Raw genomic sequence first — 17,465 nt, 5'->3', positions numbered from 1 at the left:
TAAGCATCTCTAGCTTTTAATATCTACAGGGAGTCATGGAGCCAAACCCCAGAAGATATCAAGGGCTCACTGTATAATGCAAAGCAAAATGAAGGATTTGTAGTACTATAGTATTTCTTAATAACTTTACATTTATTAAAGATTTTCATTACAAATCAATAAGAACCCTGGAGGAGGCACGCTTTAAAATGAGAGATTACTGAGAGGTACTAGCAGGCAATATATAATTCTTGAAGAGGACCTGTGGACAGTTAACCTTATGGATATCATAACCATGAAGGATTAAATGAAACTATCATATCTATAAACTAACAATGAAAAATCATATAGAAGGAGCAATTTGAAAGGAAATCAATATGACACCATCAAGTTGCACACGCACCAGTGAATCCATACAGAAATCAATTGTCTCCCATTAGCTTATGGTAAGCAAAGGTTGCTTAATATTGAAAAGATTGTTGGAAAGAAAAAAAAATCAAATTTTAAGAAAGCCTGAAACTGGGGTCATGATGCAGGAAATATTAAAAACTACCCTGATTTTGGGCATTTCAGGCAGATGTGGGTTATATGTCCTGCTTTCTATTTTGGGAAGCAACAGAGTAGAGAGGTTGATGGCAGTATTAATTTGTGTCCCATATGTTAATCAATCAAAATTTAAAGCTATTACTCCTAAAAATATAATCAGTTACTTGTTTTTAGACTCTTTTCCCAAAAACTTTTTTTTTCCGTGTCAAGAGCGACTTGAGAAACTACAAGTTGCTTCTGGTGTGAGAGAATTGGCTGTCTTCAAGTACATTGCCCAGGAGAAGCCTGGAGGTTTTGATGTTTTTACCATCCTTGTGGGAGGCTTCTCCCATGTCCCCACATGGAACTGGAGCTGATAGAGGGAGCTCATCCCCGCTCTCCTTGAGTTGGATTCGAATCGGCAACCTTCAGGTCAGCTACCCAACCTTCAAGTCATCAGTCCTACCAGCAAAAGGATTTAACCCACTGCACCATCAGGGGCTCATGTCCCCAACAACTAAAATATAACATTAATTTATGACAATAATTTGACAAAAACCTAATGTCACTTCTTCGCTGGAATGACAATAACTTTTAAATTAATTTGGTAGGTATATGAATGTGGATTAAATGTTTTTTTTTCTGTGTCAGGAGTGACTTGAGAAACTGCAAGTCGCTTCTGGTGTGAGGAAATTGGCCGTCTGCAAGGACATTGCCCAGGGGACGCCTGGATGTTATACCATCCCGTGGGAGGCTTTTCTCATGTCCCCGCATAGGAAGCTGGAGCTGACAGATGGAAGCTCATCTTGCTCCCTAGATTCAAGGATGTTTCCCAGGGGACGCCTGGATATTTTACCATCCAGGCTTCTCTCATGTCCCCACATGGGAAGCTGGAGCTGACAGAAGGGAGTTCACCCCGCTCCCCAGATATGAACCACGGACCTTTCGGTCAGCAGTCCTACCGGCACAAGGGTTTAACCCATTGTGCCACCGGGGGCTCCAATTAAATAATAGAGGAGGAACATGTCATGCAGTTGCTTTTGAGAAATGGGAAACTAAAGATATTTTTTTTTAAAAATAAGAAATATAATAGTAATCACTAATTACTTTCAGTTAGCCTTAAAGGTCCCCGGTGCCACAGTGGGCTAAAGCCTTGTGCCAGCAAGACTGCTGACTTGAAGGTTGGGTTGCTGACTTGAAGGTTTCCGGTTCAAATCCAACACAGGGAGAGCTCCCTCTATCAGCTCCAGCTCCATGCGGGGACATAAAAACATCCGGGCGTCCCCTAGGCAACATCCTTGCAAACAGTCGGTTCTCTCACACCAAAGCATCTTGCAGTTTCTCAACAGCAAATCTTTAAGTATTAGGTGGTCTTGTTTATCCCCATGGAAAGTTGTGAGGATGGTAGCACCCTAGACGCCTCCAATGTCATGTGCCCAGCATGACTGCTTGGAGCGCTGTTACCTTCCCATCGGAGCAGTACCTATTGATCTACTCACATTTGTATGTTTTTGAGCTGCTAGGTTGGCAGAAGCCTGGGCTAACAGTGGAAGCTCACCCCACTCCCTGGATTCAAACCACCAGCCTTTTGGTCAGCAAGTTCAGCAGCTCAGCAGTTTAACCCGCTGCACCACTGGGGCCCCCAGAATTACATATACATATTAGTCCAGAAATCCTGATCAGAATAAGCTAGCAGAGCTTTAAACATGGTAGATAAGTTGCACCTTCAACCTCCTATCCCATTCTCTCTCTTTTCCCTCCCCTCAGTTCATAACATTCTCAACACCATTTTATACATAGAAGAACTCATATTCAGAGCATATGAAGAACAGCGATTTAAAAAAAAACTCATGGTGTGTGTGTGTGTGTGGGAAGAGCCATATAATTGTGTAAAAACCCATAAAGCTGTAATATAGAAGCAGAGCTGGAGAAGTCTGTTTGTTTTTGGGTTTGGAGAAGCCACATAATCGTGTAGAAAAGCCACAAACAGCTGCAATTATAGAAGCAAAGTTCTAGACAGCCAACTTGAAGGCATGTACAAACAGTCCAAAATAAGAACTTTCTGGAGCTCTGTACTAAAATCAGCTGTATTCTCTGTACAGCACATTTCAAATCACATATCTGGGGGGAAGGGGATGCAGTAAAATAAATAAGTGGATATAGAGATAAGGGTAGGTAGATGGATAAATAGATGGATGATAAATACCTCCATTGTCTAAACTGAAAATAAAAATACATTAAAATATAATAATGTCATAATTACTGTAATCAAGAGTCTCTCCATCTGCAAACTGAGGTGGTCTTTATGGAAAGGAGCCCAAATGGGCCCACCGATGACTGGCAAGCTCAGGGGAATCTCAATGTTTCAGAATTACTCCCCTCCTTTATAAAAAGAAAATCTAAAGACGAAACACATAAGGAAGCAATTCAATCCTCTCTTTAAAAAACAGACCAGGACCAGGACTCAGTATATACTTTGTAGGCATGAAATGTTGAATATCAGTCAGAGGAACAAAATAAAAATGGCAGAGTGGAGGTGGCAATTGTAGTTTATCCTATTAAGGGAGGGAGTGTCTCTCTGGGCACCTGTGGAAAACTTGACTTGATCCCATTTGGTGCCATGAAGTTTGCAACATCTTGATGCTTGCCTATCAGTAGACCTGAATGCTTAATCTTTCCATGTGCTCCTTGAAGACACAGACTGCCTCGACCCAAATGTGAAGGAAAGATCAGCCAGAACACTGATAGTGTCAATTTAAAGTAGAGATAAAAGTAAAGGTTTTCCCCTGACATTAAGTCTAGTCATGTCCGACTCTGAGGTTGTGGCTGATCTCTATTTCTAAGCCAAGGAGCCGGCATTATCTGTAGAAACCTCCAAGGTCATGTGGCCAGTATGACTTCATAGAGTGCCGTTACCTTCCCGCCGGAGCGGTACCTATTGATCTACTCACATGTTTTCGAACTGCTGGATTGGCAGAAGCTGGGGCTAACAGTGGGAGCTCACTCCGCTCCCCAGATTCAAGCCGCTGATCTTTTGGTCAGCAAGTTCAGCAGCTCAGTGATTTAACCCGCTGCGCCATCGGGGGAATATGGTGTCATCTAATGGATGTGGTATAATTTCATGTAAGAGGGATATAATCATCTCAAGAATGAACTGTGGTTTAGGCATAGTTTCTGGTTAAAGCACAAGCTCATTGCTCACCCTGTCATTCAGTTAATTAAGTGCTGCCAGAGATATGGCCATAATTCGTACGTTCAGAAAGTCTGGTGCTCATACTAAATATACCAAATGTTATTTTGTTCAGGTAGTATCCTGGTTTACAAATTTCATACACAGAACCACAGAGAGGGAGTAGGAATTTGGAACATAACTATCTGTGAAATGTTTTTAAATCACCATTTCCCAGCTTCTTAGTGTTGCTGGTGTCATTGTCTTACATTTTTAAAGACCTGTCCATCCATCTCACCTTTTTGACCAGATTCCTCCTATCATGTTTATGGATCATGTAGTTTGGGCAACCAGGAATCCCAGCATCCTCACTTCGTGCCTCAGCATCCATCTCACCAGATATTGAAAACCCTGTTGGATTTCAAGCCACCAATGACTATTTATGTATCTAATCACCAAAAGCCCAAATCCGAGCCATGTCTGTTAGATCTTTTTCTGCAGTTATCCTTTGGAGACTCTGAGCAAACTGACTGATGACAGGCATGTGGAAATTAATATTGGTTCTGCATTATCTGTTTTTAATTATGTACTTCCAGCCACCTGACACCTAGTCCCAAAATAGACTTGAGGATTATCAAATCAGTTGGGATTCTTGACATGTAGGTTGTTTGAAGATGCTTATTTGGACTGAGGTTTACACTGCACAAAGTAGCTTGTTGAATGAAAGCTTGGGCAACTACAATTCTTGTGCTATTGAGAGTGTGATTTTTCATGGCTTTCTTCCAACCAAACTCTTTTTCTGTATTGGGGGCAATACTGCACTGGGAATATTGTGGACTGGTTTTGTTGTTTATTTGTTCAGTCGCTTCCGACTCTTATGGACCAGCCCACGCCACAGCTCCCTGTCAGCCGTTGTCACCTCCATCTCATTCAAGGTCAAGTCAATCACTTTAAGGATAAAATCCATTCTCAGGAAGGCTGAGTGAAGGAAGATAGGCACTTTTGAACTGTGGTGTTGGAGGAAAATCCTGAGAGTGCCTTGGGCCGCAAGAAGATCAAACCAGTCCATACTCCAGGAAATAATGCCCGAATGCTCACTGGAAGGAAGGATATCAGAGGCAAAGATGAAGTACTTTGGACACATAATGAGAAGACAGAAAAACTTGGAGAAGATAATGATGCTGGGGAAAAGGGAAGGAAAAAGGAAGAGGGCTGACCAAGGGCAAAACGGATGGATGGTATCCTTGAAGGGACTGTGAATGAAATAATGTAATTGCCACTCCTAGGTCTGAAACTTCAGTCCCCTATTTGCGCTGAGTGAAGAAGCATTTCACCTTTTTTCATCCAAGACGGCAAAAATGGAAGGAAATGTAGATAGTTTTGTTGTGAAAGTTGGTATGGTATGACTGGGTATGACATAAAGTGACACAGAAGTGTTAAAATGACTCAAGAATACAGTGCAATGTAAAAATACAACACTTATAACTTTGGAAGGAAAATATCCCAGACTGAATGTGTAGTAGATGTCTCAAAACATGTCCCAATAAATTGGAAAGTGGCTGACAAAAATCGTGGAGCAGGATTCCAAAAAAACTAGAACTACAATATCCAGCATTTTGAATAAAGGTGGGGAGGATTGCGATCTGCTTTAGGATGCTTATATTGAACTGCACAGACTAATAGAAGACAATGGAAAATGGGCTGCGAATTATTTAGATACTGTATGTCTTCAAGCTCTTACATTGTCTGCTCAGGGTAATCAGGTAACTTTAAATAGAACTAGAAATAACTAGAGCTACAATACTCAATGTGATTTTTGTGCAAATTGGGAAGGGGGTTGGAACTTGCTTTACAATATCTCTCTTGAACTGCGGTAAGAAGACAGCAGGAGATGGCTGCAAATATGTTCAGTATGACTCCACATCACTTCCTTTGTTTGCTCAGGGTAATCAGAAGCATATAAACATTTAGATTTAACATTATAAGCAGGAGTGAAACCTTGTCTCATTTCCACATGCAACTACAGTGGCTACACTTCAGTGCACACCGTGAACTTTTCTTACTTTACACAAAGTTAGGGCAACTCTACAAAACACAGCTGTTACAAAGGAGAAGAAACTGTCATGTCTGGAACACCAGCAGAGTGAATGATGCATCTCAGATGTAGGTGTCATTGTTTTCATTAGTTATGCATGTACACTATATGTCCTAAGTACATCTATATATATAAAAGAGTGATGGCATCACGGCGATTCACAAAACAACAAAAGTACAGGCCCCCCAACCTCAAAATTTGACAACACAACCCATCATCCACGCCTCAAGGTTGATACAACAAAAAGAAAAGAAAAATAAAGTCCTAATTAGAGGGAGAACAATAATTGTTTTTATCCAATTGCTGCCAATTTAGAGGGCTAATCTCTGCCCACTTGGTTGCCTAGCAACCAAGGGACAGCCAGGTTTCAGTTAGGGGACAGGCAGATTTAGGCCTCACTTAGACTTCTTCCACAGATTATCTAATTTGCACTGGATTATATAGCCGTGTAGACTCAAGGCCCTTGCACACAGCTATATAACCCATTTATAATCTTATATTATCTGCTTTGCACTGGATTATCTTGACTCCACACTACCATATAATCCACTTCAGTGTGCATTTTATACAGCTGTGAAGACGGGGCCTCATATAATCCAGTTCTGAGCAGATAATATAAGATTAGAAATATACAGTAGAGTCTCACTTATCCAACGTAAACAGGTCGGCAGGATAAGTGAATATGTTGGATAATAAGAAGGGATTCAGGAAAAGCCAATTAAACATCAAATTAGGTAATCGTTATATAAATTAAGCACCAAAACATCATATTATACAACAAATTTGACAGAAAAAGTAGTTCCATGCGCAGTAATGCTATGTAGTATTTACAGTAGAGTCTCACTTATCCAACACTCGCTTATCCAACGTTCATAAATACAGTAATTACTATATAGCATTACTGTGTACTGAACTACTTTTTCTGACAAATTTGTTGTCTAACATGATGTTTTGGTGCTTAATTTGTAAAATCATAACTTAATTTGATGTTTAATAGGGTTATCCTTAATTCCTCATTATCCAACATATTCGCTTATCCAACGTTCTGCCGGCCCGTTAATGTTGGATAAGTGAGACTCTACTGTACTGTATTTACAAATTTACCACTAAAATATCACAATGAATTTAAAACAGTGACTACAAAAACATTGATTATGAAAAGGCAGACTGCGTTGGATAATCCAGAACATTGTATAAGCGAATGTTGGATAAGTGAGATTCTTCTTTAATATGAAATAATTACTGGGATAGAATAATGCAGAACAATATAATATCTAAAACCAGGACAGTAAATAAACAGGGGAATTCCACACAGGAAACAATCAGGGCCAGCTAACACCTCCCAACAAAGTATTCCCATCATCAAAGTCTGGCAAATCCTGTTTTCTCAGGGCCACAGACAGTAGAAGCACATAAAATATCGCAAACAACACCACTTTGAAAACAAGGGAATTCCAGACAGGAAACAATCAGGGCCAGCTAACACCTCCCAACAAAAAATTCACTCAGGGAGGAAACAGCCAGGCTTTAAAGCTGCAAGGCCATTACATCCTAATCATTTTTCCTAATTGCAGCATTCATACTTGCCTCCAACAAACAAAAAAAAACCAATCAGAAATATTGTATATTCACAACCTTTAGGAAATAATATCCCCTGATGGCGCAGCGTGTTAAAGCGCTGAGCTGCTGAACTTCTGGACCGAAAGGCCACAGGTTTGAATTGGGGGAGCGGAGAGAGCCCCCACTGTTAGCCCCAGCTTCTGCCAACCCAGAAGTTCAAAAACATGCAAATGTGAGTGCATCAATAGGAACACCGCTCCATGCAGTCATCCCACATGACCTTGGAGGAGTCTACGGACAACGCCGGCTCTTCGGCTTAGAAATGGAGATGAGCACCAACCTCCAGAGTCAGACACGACTGGACTTAATCTCTGGGGAAAACCTTGACCCTTTACCTTAACTACCACCAATTCCTCAATACTTTATTTCCCAGACCACCAGACTTCGCCACAGCAACGCGTGGCCGGGCACAGCTAGTGTCTATATAAAACCCTTCACGTGTTGCCAGAGAATGGATATTCCAACTTGCTATAAGGCATTTATGAATTTAAGGTGTAAGCAATAGTTTAATTGAGTATTTATCTGCTTCACCTGTCAAAAGAACAGAACTACTACTGTTTATTTCAGTTTAAGTTTGAAATTTTGGGTTGCATGGTTCAAAGGTCCCTTCACTTTGTTAGCTATTATCCTTTAGCAAACCACAGGACCCTGCCTAACCCAGGAAGGTAATGTTTTACCCTGGTGACAAGGATGCAGTGATTAATTAAGAGGGAATTTGTAAATCATTTTGCAAGCATGTGCTGCATGGGTCTCATTATTACAATCACATCCTAATTAGCAGTTAATTAAAACTTGATTGCAAAATATTACTAATTATTATAATTCATAAATGGTACACTTGTGGGAATGACAGAACTATCAGGAGCTGCTTCTGTATGATAAGTAATAGGAGGTTCCTAATTTCTCTATTAATATTTATCTCTCTCAAAAAGGTCTTATTTTGTGGGAGTGTAGTGGGAAAGAGTCTCAATTACATTATTTAGGTGAGATGGACTTTTTTGGCTCTCAGGTTAACAAAAATATCTCTGTATTTTCATTCTGTTCTTTTGCATGCATAGATACTGTTTTCCAGACAAAGCTGAGGATACAGGCTTTAAGGCAGAGATATACAATCCCATGTCAAATCAACAACCAAAGTATTATCCCCCCATTTATTATTAAAAAGGTATTATCATGATAGGGATTTCCAATATCCTGAAGGTACACTATTGTATGTTTCCATCTTCTTGGTTTTCATATTTAAGTCCAGTATATGTGATTAAATTCAAATAAGAAGGCTCACAAGAAAAAAATGTATTAAAACCTTAAGATGGCAATAATATAGTAGGCACACAGACATAGACACATCTTTATGCTAATAACTCCTCCTCCCATGAGGATGTGGTATGTAACTATGAACACCAGGATGTAAATCTTTCACATGAACACACAAGAACAGAAAATTTCAGAAGTGTTTTCCCCAGAGGACCAAAATTACAATAATTTTGATGATTTTCTTACATGCAGAGATTTTACTGAAGATGTTTTATTTGCACAGAAAAAAATGGGGGTTTTGCACAAAAAGTTTTTGATGTGAAACATGATTTTTTTTGTGTAACTTCTTCTCATATTTATGTGCAAACAACATTTTTGCAAAATAGGAACAAAAGCTGAAAAAAATCACTTTCTAAACAAGTTGTCTTGGCATATCTCAAAGCAGCCCTTTAAACTGAAGGTGCAAAAATTGTAAGCATTCCTTACCTTTTCAAGAAATACAGTAGGGTCAAGAGGAAGGATTTGGGCATGGGGAAAAGACTGTCTAGTGGGTCCAAGATACAAGCTGTGGAATGATGATCCATCTTTTGATTATTGAGCAGCTATAGTTCCAGACATAGCAGAAAGGCTGATTGGAGTCAGCCATTGTGCTTTATAAGCTAGGGGTAGAGAAACTAATACACACCACATTCGATATTAAAGTCAGGATTGTCTATGTCATTTAATTTCCAATGTTTGTTATGGTTATAAAAGCTGAACAATGGAAAAAACTGATAGGAAGAGAATAATCTCATTAGAAAAGTGGTGCTTTGGTCATGGCAGCCTTTGAGCCGGAGGTCTCCAAGCGCCATGCACTTTGGTCATTGAGGCCTTTGAGCTCCACAACAGCCTCCTCACAGAAAGGAACACCAAGTAGGCAAAGCCCAGTTCCCACCTAGAATCATAGAATCATAGAATAGTAGAGTTGGAAGAGACCTCATGGGCCATCCAGTCCAACCCCCTGCCAAGAAGCAGAAAATCGCATTCAAAGCACCCCCGACAGATGGCCATCCAGCCTCTGCTTAAAAGCCTCCAAGGAAGGAGCCTCCACCACAGCCCGGGGGAGAGAGTTCCACTGTCGAACAGCCCTCACAGTGAGGAAGTTCTTCCTGATGTTCAGGTGGAATCTCCTTTCCTGTAGTTTGAAGCCATTGTTCCATTGGCCAAGTTTAAGCCAATAAAGCAAAATAGCAACAAAAAAAGAAAGGTGGTGCTAGAGGACCATTCTGCGGGTACTTTTTTGTGTGTGTGTGTGTCAGGAGCAACCGGAGTTGCTTCTGGAGTGAGAGAATTGGCCGTCTGCAAGGACGTTGCCCAGGGGATGCCTGGATGTTTTGATGTTTTTACCATCCTTGTGGGAGGTTTCTCTTATGTCCCCGCATGGAGCTGGAGCTGATAGAGGGAGCTCATCCGCACTCTCCCTGGGTGGGATTCGAACCTGGCAGCCTTCAGGTCAGCAACTCAACCTTCAAGTCACAAGGCTTTTATCCCCTAGGCCAGGGGTCCCCAAACTAAGGCCCGGGTGCCGGATGCGGCCCTCCAAGGCCATTTACCTGGCCCCCACTCTCAGTTTTAGATTTAGACAAAGTCTGAAATGACTTGAAGGCACAACAACAATCCTACTTGATTATCTCATTGGCCAGAAGCAGGCCTTCACTTCCCACTGAAATCTTGATAAGTTTACAATATGTTGGTTAAAATTATTTTTATTTTTTAAATATTGTATTGTTCTTTCATTTACCAATATTGTAAATGAAATATTGTAAATGAATGATATGGTAATAATATAATATATTGTGTATACATATAATATTAATAATAATATTATAATGTAATACAATATAATATTTATTTATTTATTTATTACAGCATTTCTACCCCCGTCCTTCTCACCCAATAGGAGACTCAGGACGGCTAATAATAACAATATAATAATATTGTACAATATAATAATATTAATTATATATTATATATTAAATGTAATATTACTAATAATATTACGGTATAATGGTATAGTACAATATAGTAATATATAATGCTAATATTGTGCTATGCTAATAATGTAATATATTGTATGTACAATATATTATATTATTAGCATAGCACAATATGCTATATGGGGTATAAATGTAGTAAATAAATAAGTAATTGTTGCTGGGTTTTGTTTTTTTGTTTTTTTTGCACTACAAATAAGACATGTGCAGTGAGCGTAGGAATTTGTTCTTTTTTTTTTTTCAAATGATAATTCGGCCCCTCAACAATCTGAGGGAGCATGAATCGGCCCTCCACTTAAAATGTTTGAGGACCCCTGCCCTAGGCCATCGGAGGCTCCTATGGTACTATGGATGCCCAAAAAGATAAACAAATGGGTCCCGAGCAAATCAAGTCTTAACTCTCCCTAGAGACTTACGATAATTAAAATATGTCATATTTTGGACTTATCATGAGAAAACAGGATTCACTAGAAAAAGATAATATTTGGCAAGGTATAAGGCAGAAAGAAAAAGAAAGAAAGAAAGATTGCATTACAGATGGATGGAACCAAACAAGGAAGCCAAAGGACCTGAGTCTGAAAGACTTGTTGATGACAGGATGACTTGAAAGTCTCTCATTCATACGGTCATCATAAGTCAAAGTTGACTTCCCAGAAATTAATATCAACATTTGGAAATTGCCTAGTAACATCTCATAGTGCTTCCTTCTATACTTAACTTTTATGATACATCAAGAAATAACGAGTCCTTGAAAACCAATGTAATGTGTTTTTCTTTGAGGTCATAAGTCTCTGCGAAGCTTCAGTTGTTATCAAGAAGTGACATAGAGAAGGATTATAGCTCTGTTCTTGCGCAAAGTTAACTTAAAGTTAAAGAAAGATCCTTGACTTGATAAATTGGAGCTTCCATTAACCACAAACAATAGTGGGCTAGATAGTGTGCCCTAGCATCAAGTGGCTTCTTGTGTTCTCCAGGTGTGGAAAGACATTTTCTTAATGCAGTTTGTAGCTTCTAAAGCCTTCCTTTGTACAGGCAAGGTATGTAGAATGTGTGTCTGTAATACAGACCTTAATTGCAATATGCCTAGTAAGCTGGCAAAGTCCAGCTTGAAGCAATTATTAAGTCATAAAGAATTATAGAATTGGTAGGGGCTTTTTGGACCATCTAGTGCAGGTTTGCAAAAACTGCAGCCCTTCAGATGTTTTGGACTTCAGCTCCCTGAATTCCTACCATTGAACAACCTGGCTAGGGCTTCTGAAGTTGGAGGCCCAGGTTGTGCAGGCTTGCTCTAGTCCGTGCAGGATCTCCATCTAAAACAGCTATCCTTCAATGGAGACACATTGGTTCAGCTTCTTTCTAAAACAACCTGACATGGTATCAGAAGTCTAACCACCCAACTTCAAGTAATTGTTTGCTACTGCATAGTTTTCTGTACCAAAAGCCTTCAGCTTAAATAGTCCATCAGAATGGTCTGACTTCGCTTGTTTCCACATAGTTTATATAAAACATAAGGAAATTGGAGAAGTTCAGAATAGGTGTCTCCTCCATATTTGGGGACAGAAGTGGTCCACATTTTCATATCTTTTATAGACAAGATAGAACAACCACATGAAGAAAATCCATCTTGATCCATCAGCACATGGACCCATTCTAAACCAGCAAGAGAGAGAGACACCAAAAGACAGCCAGGTAATTAGTAGCATCAAGTTGTCAAGAAACTAATTGGCTTTGAAAACTGCTTTTAACGGAATATATTTTATTGTTAAAAGGATCAAAGTGGCGGAGAAAAAGATGTGTGATATAAACTTTAATTGCAGCATTGCTGGCACTGTGTCCAGTTTGAAGTAGACTCTCATTCTAGATTGTCCTTTGATTAAATAAAACTGTTTTTCAATGGCGACACACTGGTCTGGTCTCTATCTGAAATAATCTGAAATTGCCTCTCCAGCTGTGATTGGACTGTAACTCCTCTGATGTCTCACAACTGAGGCTGATCTAAGTTGCAGTCCAGCAACATCTGAAGGACTACATTATTACCATCCCTCATACAAGGACACAGGACAGCCTCATGTAACTAAGTTAGACTGGAGATTTAAAAAAGACAGAAAACATGAGAATTGAGGTATTAAGAAGTGATACAGAGAACAGAAACAAACAAAAATCTTACATGTTCCTCTTCAAATTGGTCTCCACCGAATGCTGCCACACAGGGTTTGATACCTCCTGTTCCAAGAGCAATCAGGGTCAGGCCCGTCATTGAGAGAACCCTTGAAACAGGGATGAAAACCTCAGCACCAGAGAAAGATTGGGAGGAAGGGAACAATCAAAGTCCCCTTAATTGCATACCAGAATAACCTGAAGCATACTTTTCATGAAATCAATTCAGGCTTGGTGATAATTTTATGATAACCATTTTCTTATTGCATGAAAATACAAGCCTGCTGCAGGAGGCAGCTGAGTCTAATATTAACCACTTGCGACCATTTTGCATTTATCCTTCTGTAGTGTTTCCCAAATTCTGGTCTTCCAGGTGTTTTGGACATCAGTTCCCAGAATCTCAGGTTGTTGTTCAAGGCAGCTAAGGGCCCTTCCACACAGCCATATAACCCAGAATATTAAGGCAGATAATCCACAATATCTGCTTTGACCTGAATGTAATGTTTTAAATGTTTAATATGTATTAATTTTAAATGTAATTATTTTAAGTTTCTGTTTGTATGTATTTTGAGACATCTAATGGTCACCATATGTAAGCTGCCTTGAGTCCCCTTCAGGTTAGAGAAAGGCAGGGTAGAAAAAAGATTAAATAAATAAATATCTGACTCCACACTGCCATATAACCCAGTTCAAAGCAGATAATGTTGAATTTTATATAGTTGTGTGGAAGGGGGCCATGGCTCCAGTAAGTGGGACAAGCCAGCCTGGGAAAGTCTGGATTTCAATGATGCCTCACAAAAGAGGTCACCAGAAAGTCTAGTTTGCTAGTTGGTGGATGGGAACCAATCCCTCATGCTGGAAACATCTATTGATGAATGTATTTTGAAAAATTCCAAAACTGTACAGCTTCTCTGCAGTTTTGTAGGCATTGCTATCATCCTAAAGATTCACCAGAATTTCCTGAGGCACCCACTCTCTTCCCAAGCACGCATTACTATTTTAGCCTGCTCCTGGCATCACTATTGCCATTAACAGATTCACTCTCTCCTTTCCTTACTGTTTTGGTGATACTGTAATGGGCCAAGGCTCAAGCTCTGGCTCCAATGCCAGATCTGCAGGGAAAGTCAATCAACCTTTAGCACATGGAGGGGAAATGGTGGCTGCTTAGCTATAATCCAGAAAGGGGAATAAGTCCTTCTTTGTCATGCAATCATTGATTGAATAGGTTGAATCTCAATCCATTATAACATCACCAGGTGAACCCTGTCAAGTATGGGATAAGCTACTAGATGAGCAGAGGGCGGGGCCAAGTGGAAAAAAATATGTGCGTAATGGGACAAGCAAGAAATTAGCCCTCCAATAAATGCCTTGGGTTTGTATAATGGGTATAAATATGCATGTCGCCACTGCAGGAGTGTGGAGTATGCTACTTTGGGATGCTCGGCCACCAGGAAGTTGTCACGGCATCAAGGATGAATGAGGCCTCAAGCATGATCCAGATATCCAGAAAAATCCCATTATACATTCTGGAATGAGAATTTGCAGTATGCTGCCAAAGGAAGTCTGTTTGTATGTTTCTTTAATGGAATTTAGGTAGCTTTGCAGATCTTATTTATTTAGGCAGGCTTTTGAGAGCTGAGCTGTTCAAAGTGATTAACTGGGGTTGTCTCCTAAATGGAATTTGGATTCATGCATGTTGCTGCTTTATATTTACTTTTATTATTTTGGCTTGTTTATTTATTACACCTAGAAACCGCCCCATACTAAAAATTCTCCGGGCAGTGCAATGGTAAATGAAACAATGTGACATCCAACATCATTTCGTTGAGTCACGGTGGTTTCATTGGTTAATTACAATAATATGGAAAGCAGTTTTTTTTAAAATAAGTCTGGGATACAGGCCTTGGCAGCACTCCTGAAAGTCAAGGGGTCATGGAGTGACATATAGTATTGCAATGGTTGAATAAGAAACAGAAAAATCTGCCAGTCCTGTTATCACAGCATTACTCATTCTGTCTTAGTTCCCTGCTGGTTTACAAAATTCTTATCTTTTTCTTCTATCATGGAAATTTGTGTCTATACATTAAAATGCCCTTCCCTGGTTATACACATTTTACTTACTTTAAAGACAGGCTAATACATGTCCTCAGTTGTGCCAACTTCACTGTGTGTGGATTTTTCAAATATAGCCATTGAAGCTGTGTACATTTTTCAAATAGATGCATAGTTTCATGTACATTCTTTTAGGCCAGTGGTTCCCAGACTTTTTTTGACCAATGACCACTTTGACCAGCAACCACTCTCCAACATGAGTACCAAAAGGGTTACGAAACAGTTTTTGGTCATCTTTAGATTCGGTTTGGTTATTTGGGGTGCTAATTCAAAAAATTGCATTGGGTAGACCACATCAGCTCTCGTTTCAGATACAGAACATATGCCATCCAGTAGTTGCCATCTGCTTGCCCACAGAAAAACCTTATTTAATAATCTAAAGCTGATGTGATCTATCCAATGCAATTTTCTGAATCAGCACCTCAATAACCCTAAGAACAGGCCTAAAAATGAAGACAAGATTTTTTTATTATTTTTTTTAGTAATGGTGAAGTAGTGGACCATATTTTCATTCTTGCGAACCACTGGTGGTCCATGGACCACAGGTTGGGAATTACTGTTCTAGGTTGAAACACATTGTGAGCATCAGAAATATAGAGACCTCTGGGACAGGGTATGCTTTGATTGATCTTGTAGCACAAACACAATAAAAGAACAAGACTTTTGTGTGTCTGGAATAACTCTTAGTGAGATCCTCTGGAAGAAATACATTACTGAGGATCAACACTAAAAGACTTAAGGCAAGATGGAACACACTGAAATTTAATCAATTCTGGATATAAACAGAATGGTTTTCTTCCCACAGTGTAAGTAAGGCATAAACAAATGAACCATGGTATTATGGTAGTTCTGGGGAAACTATCATAACCTACTGACAAGCCTTCAAAGTATCAATGAATTGGCCTCTGTGTTGAGTCCACCACACAGATCAGCAGCCCTACAAAGATTTTTCACCTCCCATCTGTGTTGTTCAGTACAGGTCCTTTCACACTATACTAGTGGTTCTCAACATGCGGGTCCCTGGGTGTTTTGGCCTACAACTCCCAGAAATCCCAGCCAGTTTACCAGCTGTTATGGTTTTGGGGAGTTGAAGGCCAAAACATATGGGGACCCGCAGGTTGAGAACCACTGCACTACACAATTATAGAGCCACAGTTCTATTTACTGCCCCAGTTCCAATCTAATGGAATTTGGATTTAAAATTTCCAGCCAGAGAGCAACTCTGATGCCCTCAACAAAGCTACAGCTCCCAGAATCCCAGAGGATGCAGCCATGAAAATTAAAGTGGAATCATAGTACTGTAACCATTTAGTGTGAAAGGCCCCCAGAACGTTGTGAGGATGAGCTTATGGGGTAGAAAGGATACAAAACTGGGGGTTGTCACTGACAGGAAGCAGATAGAGAAAAACTGTAATAGCTTTTGGACAGTCAACCAGTTGGGATTTGAATAGGATTTGAGGGTGCTGTGATTGATTCAGTAATTTAAGGGTGAATGTTTAATCTAATTGTAAAATATATCTGTCTATACTAAACCGTTTTTCTTCAATTGTAAGATGCCATTGATTTTAAGACACACCTTAATTTTAGTACTGCCACCACCAACAAAAATGCATAAGATAAACCTGTAATTCCAAGACACACACTATTTTTAGAGATATTTGTATACGGAAAAAGTGCAACTTAGAATTGAAGAAATATAATAATAAATTTCTACTTATTAATTTTTTTTTGCAACTGTGCCTGGCTCTTCCAGCTAAGTTTTGACAGTGATCCCACTGAACAACACATCCACTGATCCACAAAGATATCACTTTGAGGCTCATGCCCTTGATCAAGGGAAGGATCTTGAGGGAAAAGGGGGCAAAGTGAGAGACAGGAATCAACGACTTGGGACTGAGAGGCCATTTTAGGAAGATCATCTGATATATACATCCATACATACATTAAATGCATTGGGTTGCTGTGAGTTTTCCAAGCTCTATGGCCATGTTCCAGAAGCATTCTCTCCTGACCTTTCACCCACATCTATGGCAGGTATCCTCAGAAGTTGTGAGGTCTGTTGGAAACTAGTCAAGTGGGGTTTATAGATCTGTGAAAGGCCCAGGGTGGGAGAAAGAACTCTTGTCTGTCTAAGTGTGATTGTTGCAATTGACCACCTTGATTAGCATTGAATGGCCTTTCAGCTTCAAAGACTGGCTGCTTCCGGCCTGGGGAAATACTTTGTTGGAAGGTGTTAGCTGGCCTTGATTATTTCATGCCTGGAATTCCCCTGGGTTTTTTTTTAGTGTTATGCATTATTTACTCTCCTGATTTTAGAGGTTTTTTAAATACTGGAAACCAGATTTTGTTCATTTTCATGCTTTCCTCCTTTTTGTTGAAATTGTCCACCTGCTTGTGGATTTCAATGGCTTCTCTGTGTCGTCTGACATGGTGGTTGTTAGAGTTGTCCAGCATTTCTGTGTTCTCAAAACATCAGGAGAGAATGCTTCTGGAACACGGCCATACAGCCCGGAAAACTCAC

General features: G+C 39.8%; 1 protein-coding gene across 3 annotated transcripts in view; it reads right to left on the bottom strand.

Annotated features, from left to right (window-relative positions):
• slc15a2 (solute carrier family 15 member 2) overlaps positions 1-17,465 on the bottom strand; it is a 113,811-nt gene that overhangs the window by 73,165 nt on the left and 23,181 nt on the right. For all 3 annotated transcript variants that reach the window (XM_008109760.3, XM_062967404.1, XM_062967403.1), the window contains one exon: positions 12,843-12,942. In XM_008109760.3, the coding sequence (XP_008107967.1) occupies positions 12,843-12,942 (100 nt within the window). The remainder of the gene's footprint in view (positions 1-12,842; positions 12,943-17,465) is intronic.

This window comes from Anolis carolinensis, chromosome 1, assembly GCF_035594765.1.
Source record: "Anolis carolinensis isolate JA03-04 chromosome 1, rAnoCar3.1.pri, whole genome shotgun sequence".
Classification (NCBI taxonomy): domain Eukaryota; kingdom Metazoa; phylum Chordata; class Lepidosauria; order Squamata; family Dactyloidae; genus Anolis; species Anolis carolinensis.
The sequence above is the reverse complement of the archived record's forward strand: the minus strand, read 5'-3'. Positions and strand labels throughout refer to the sequence as shown.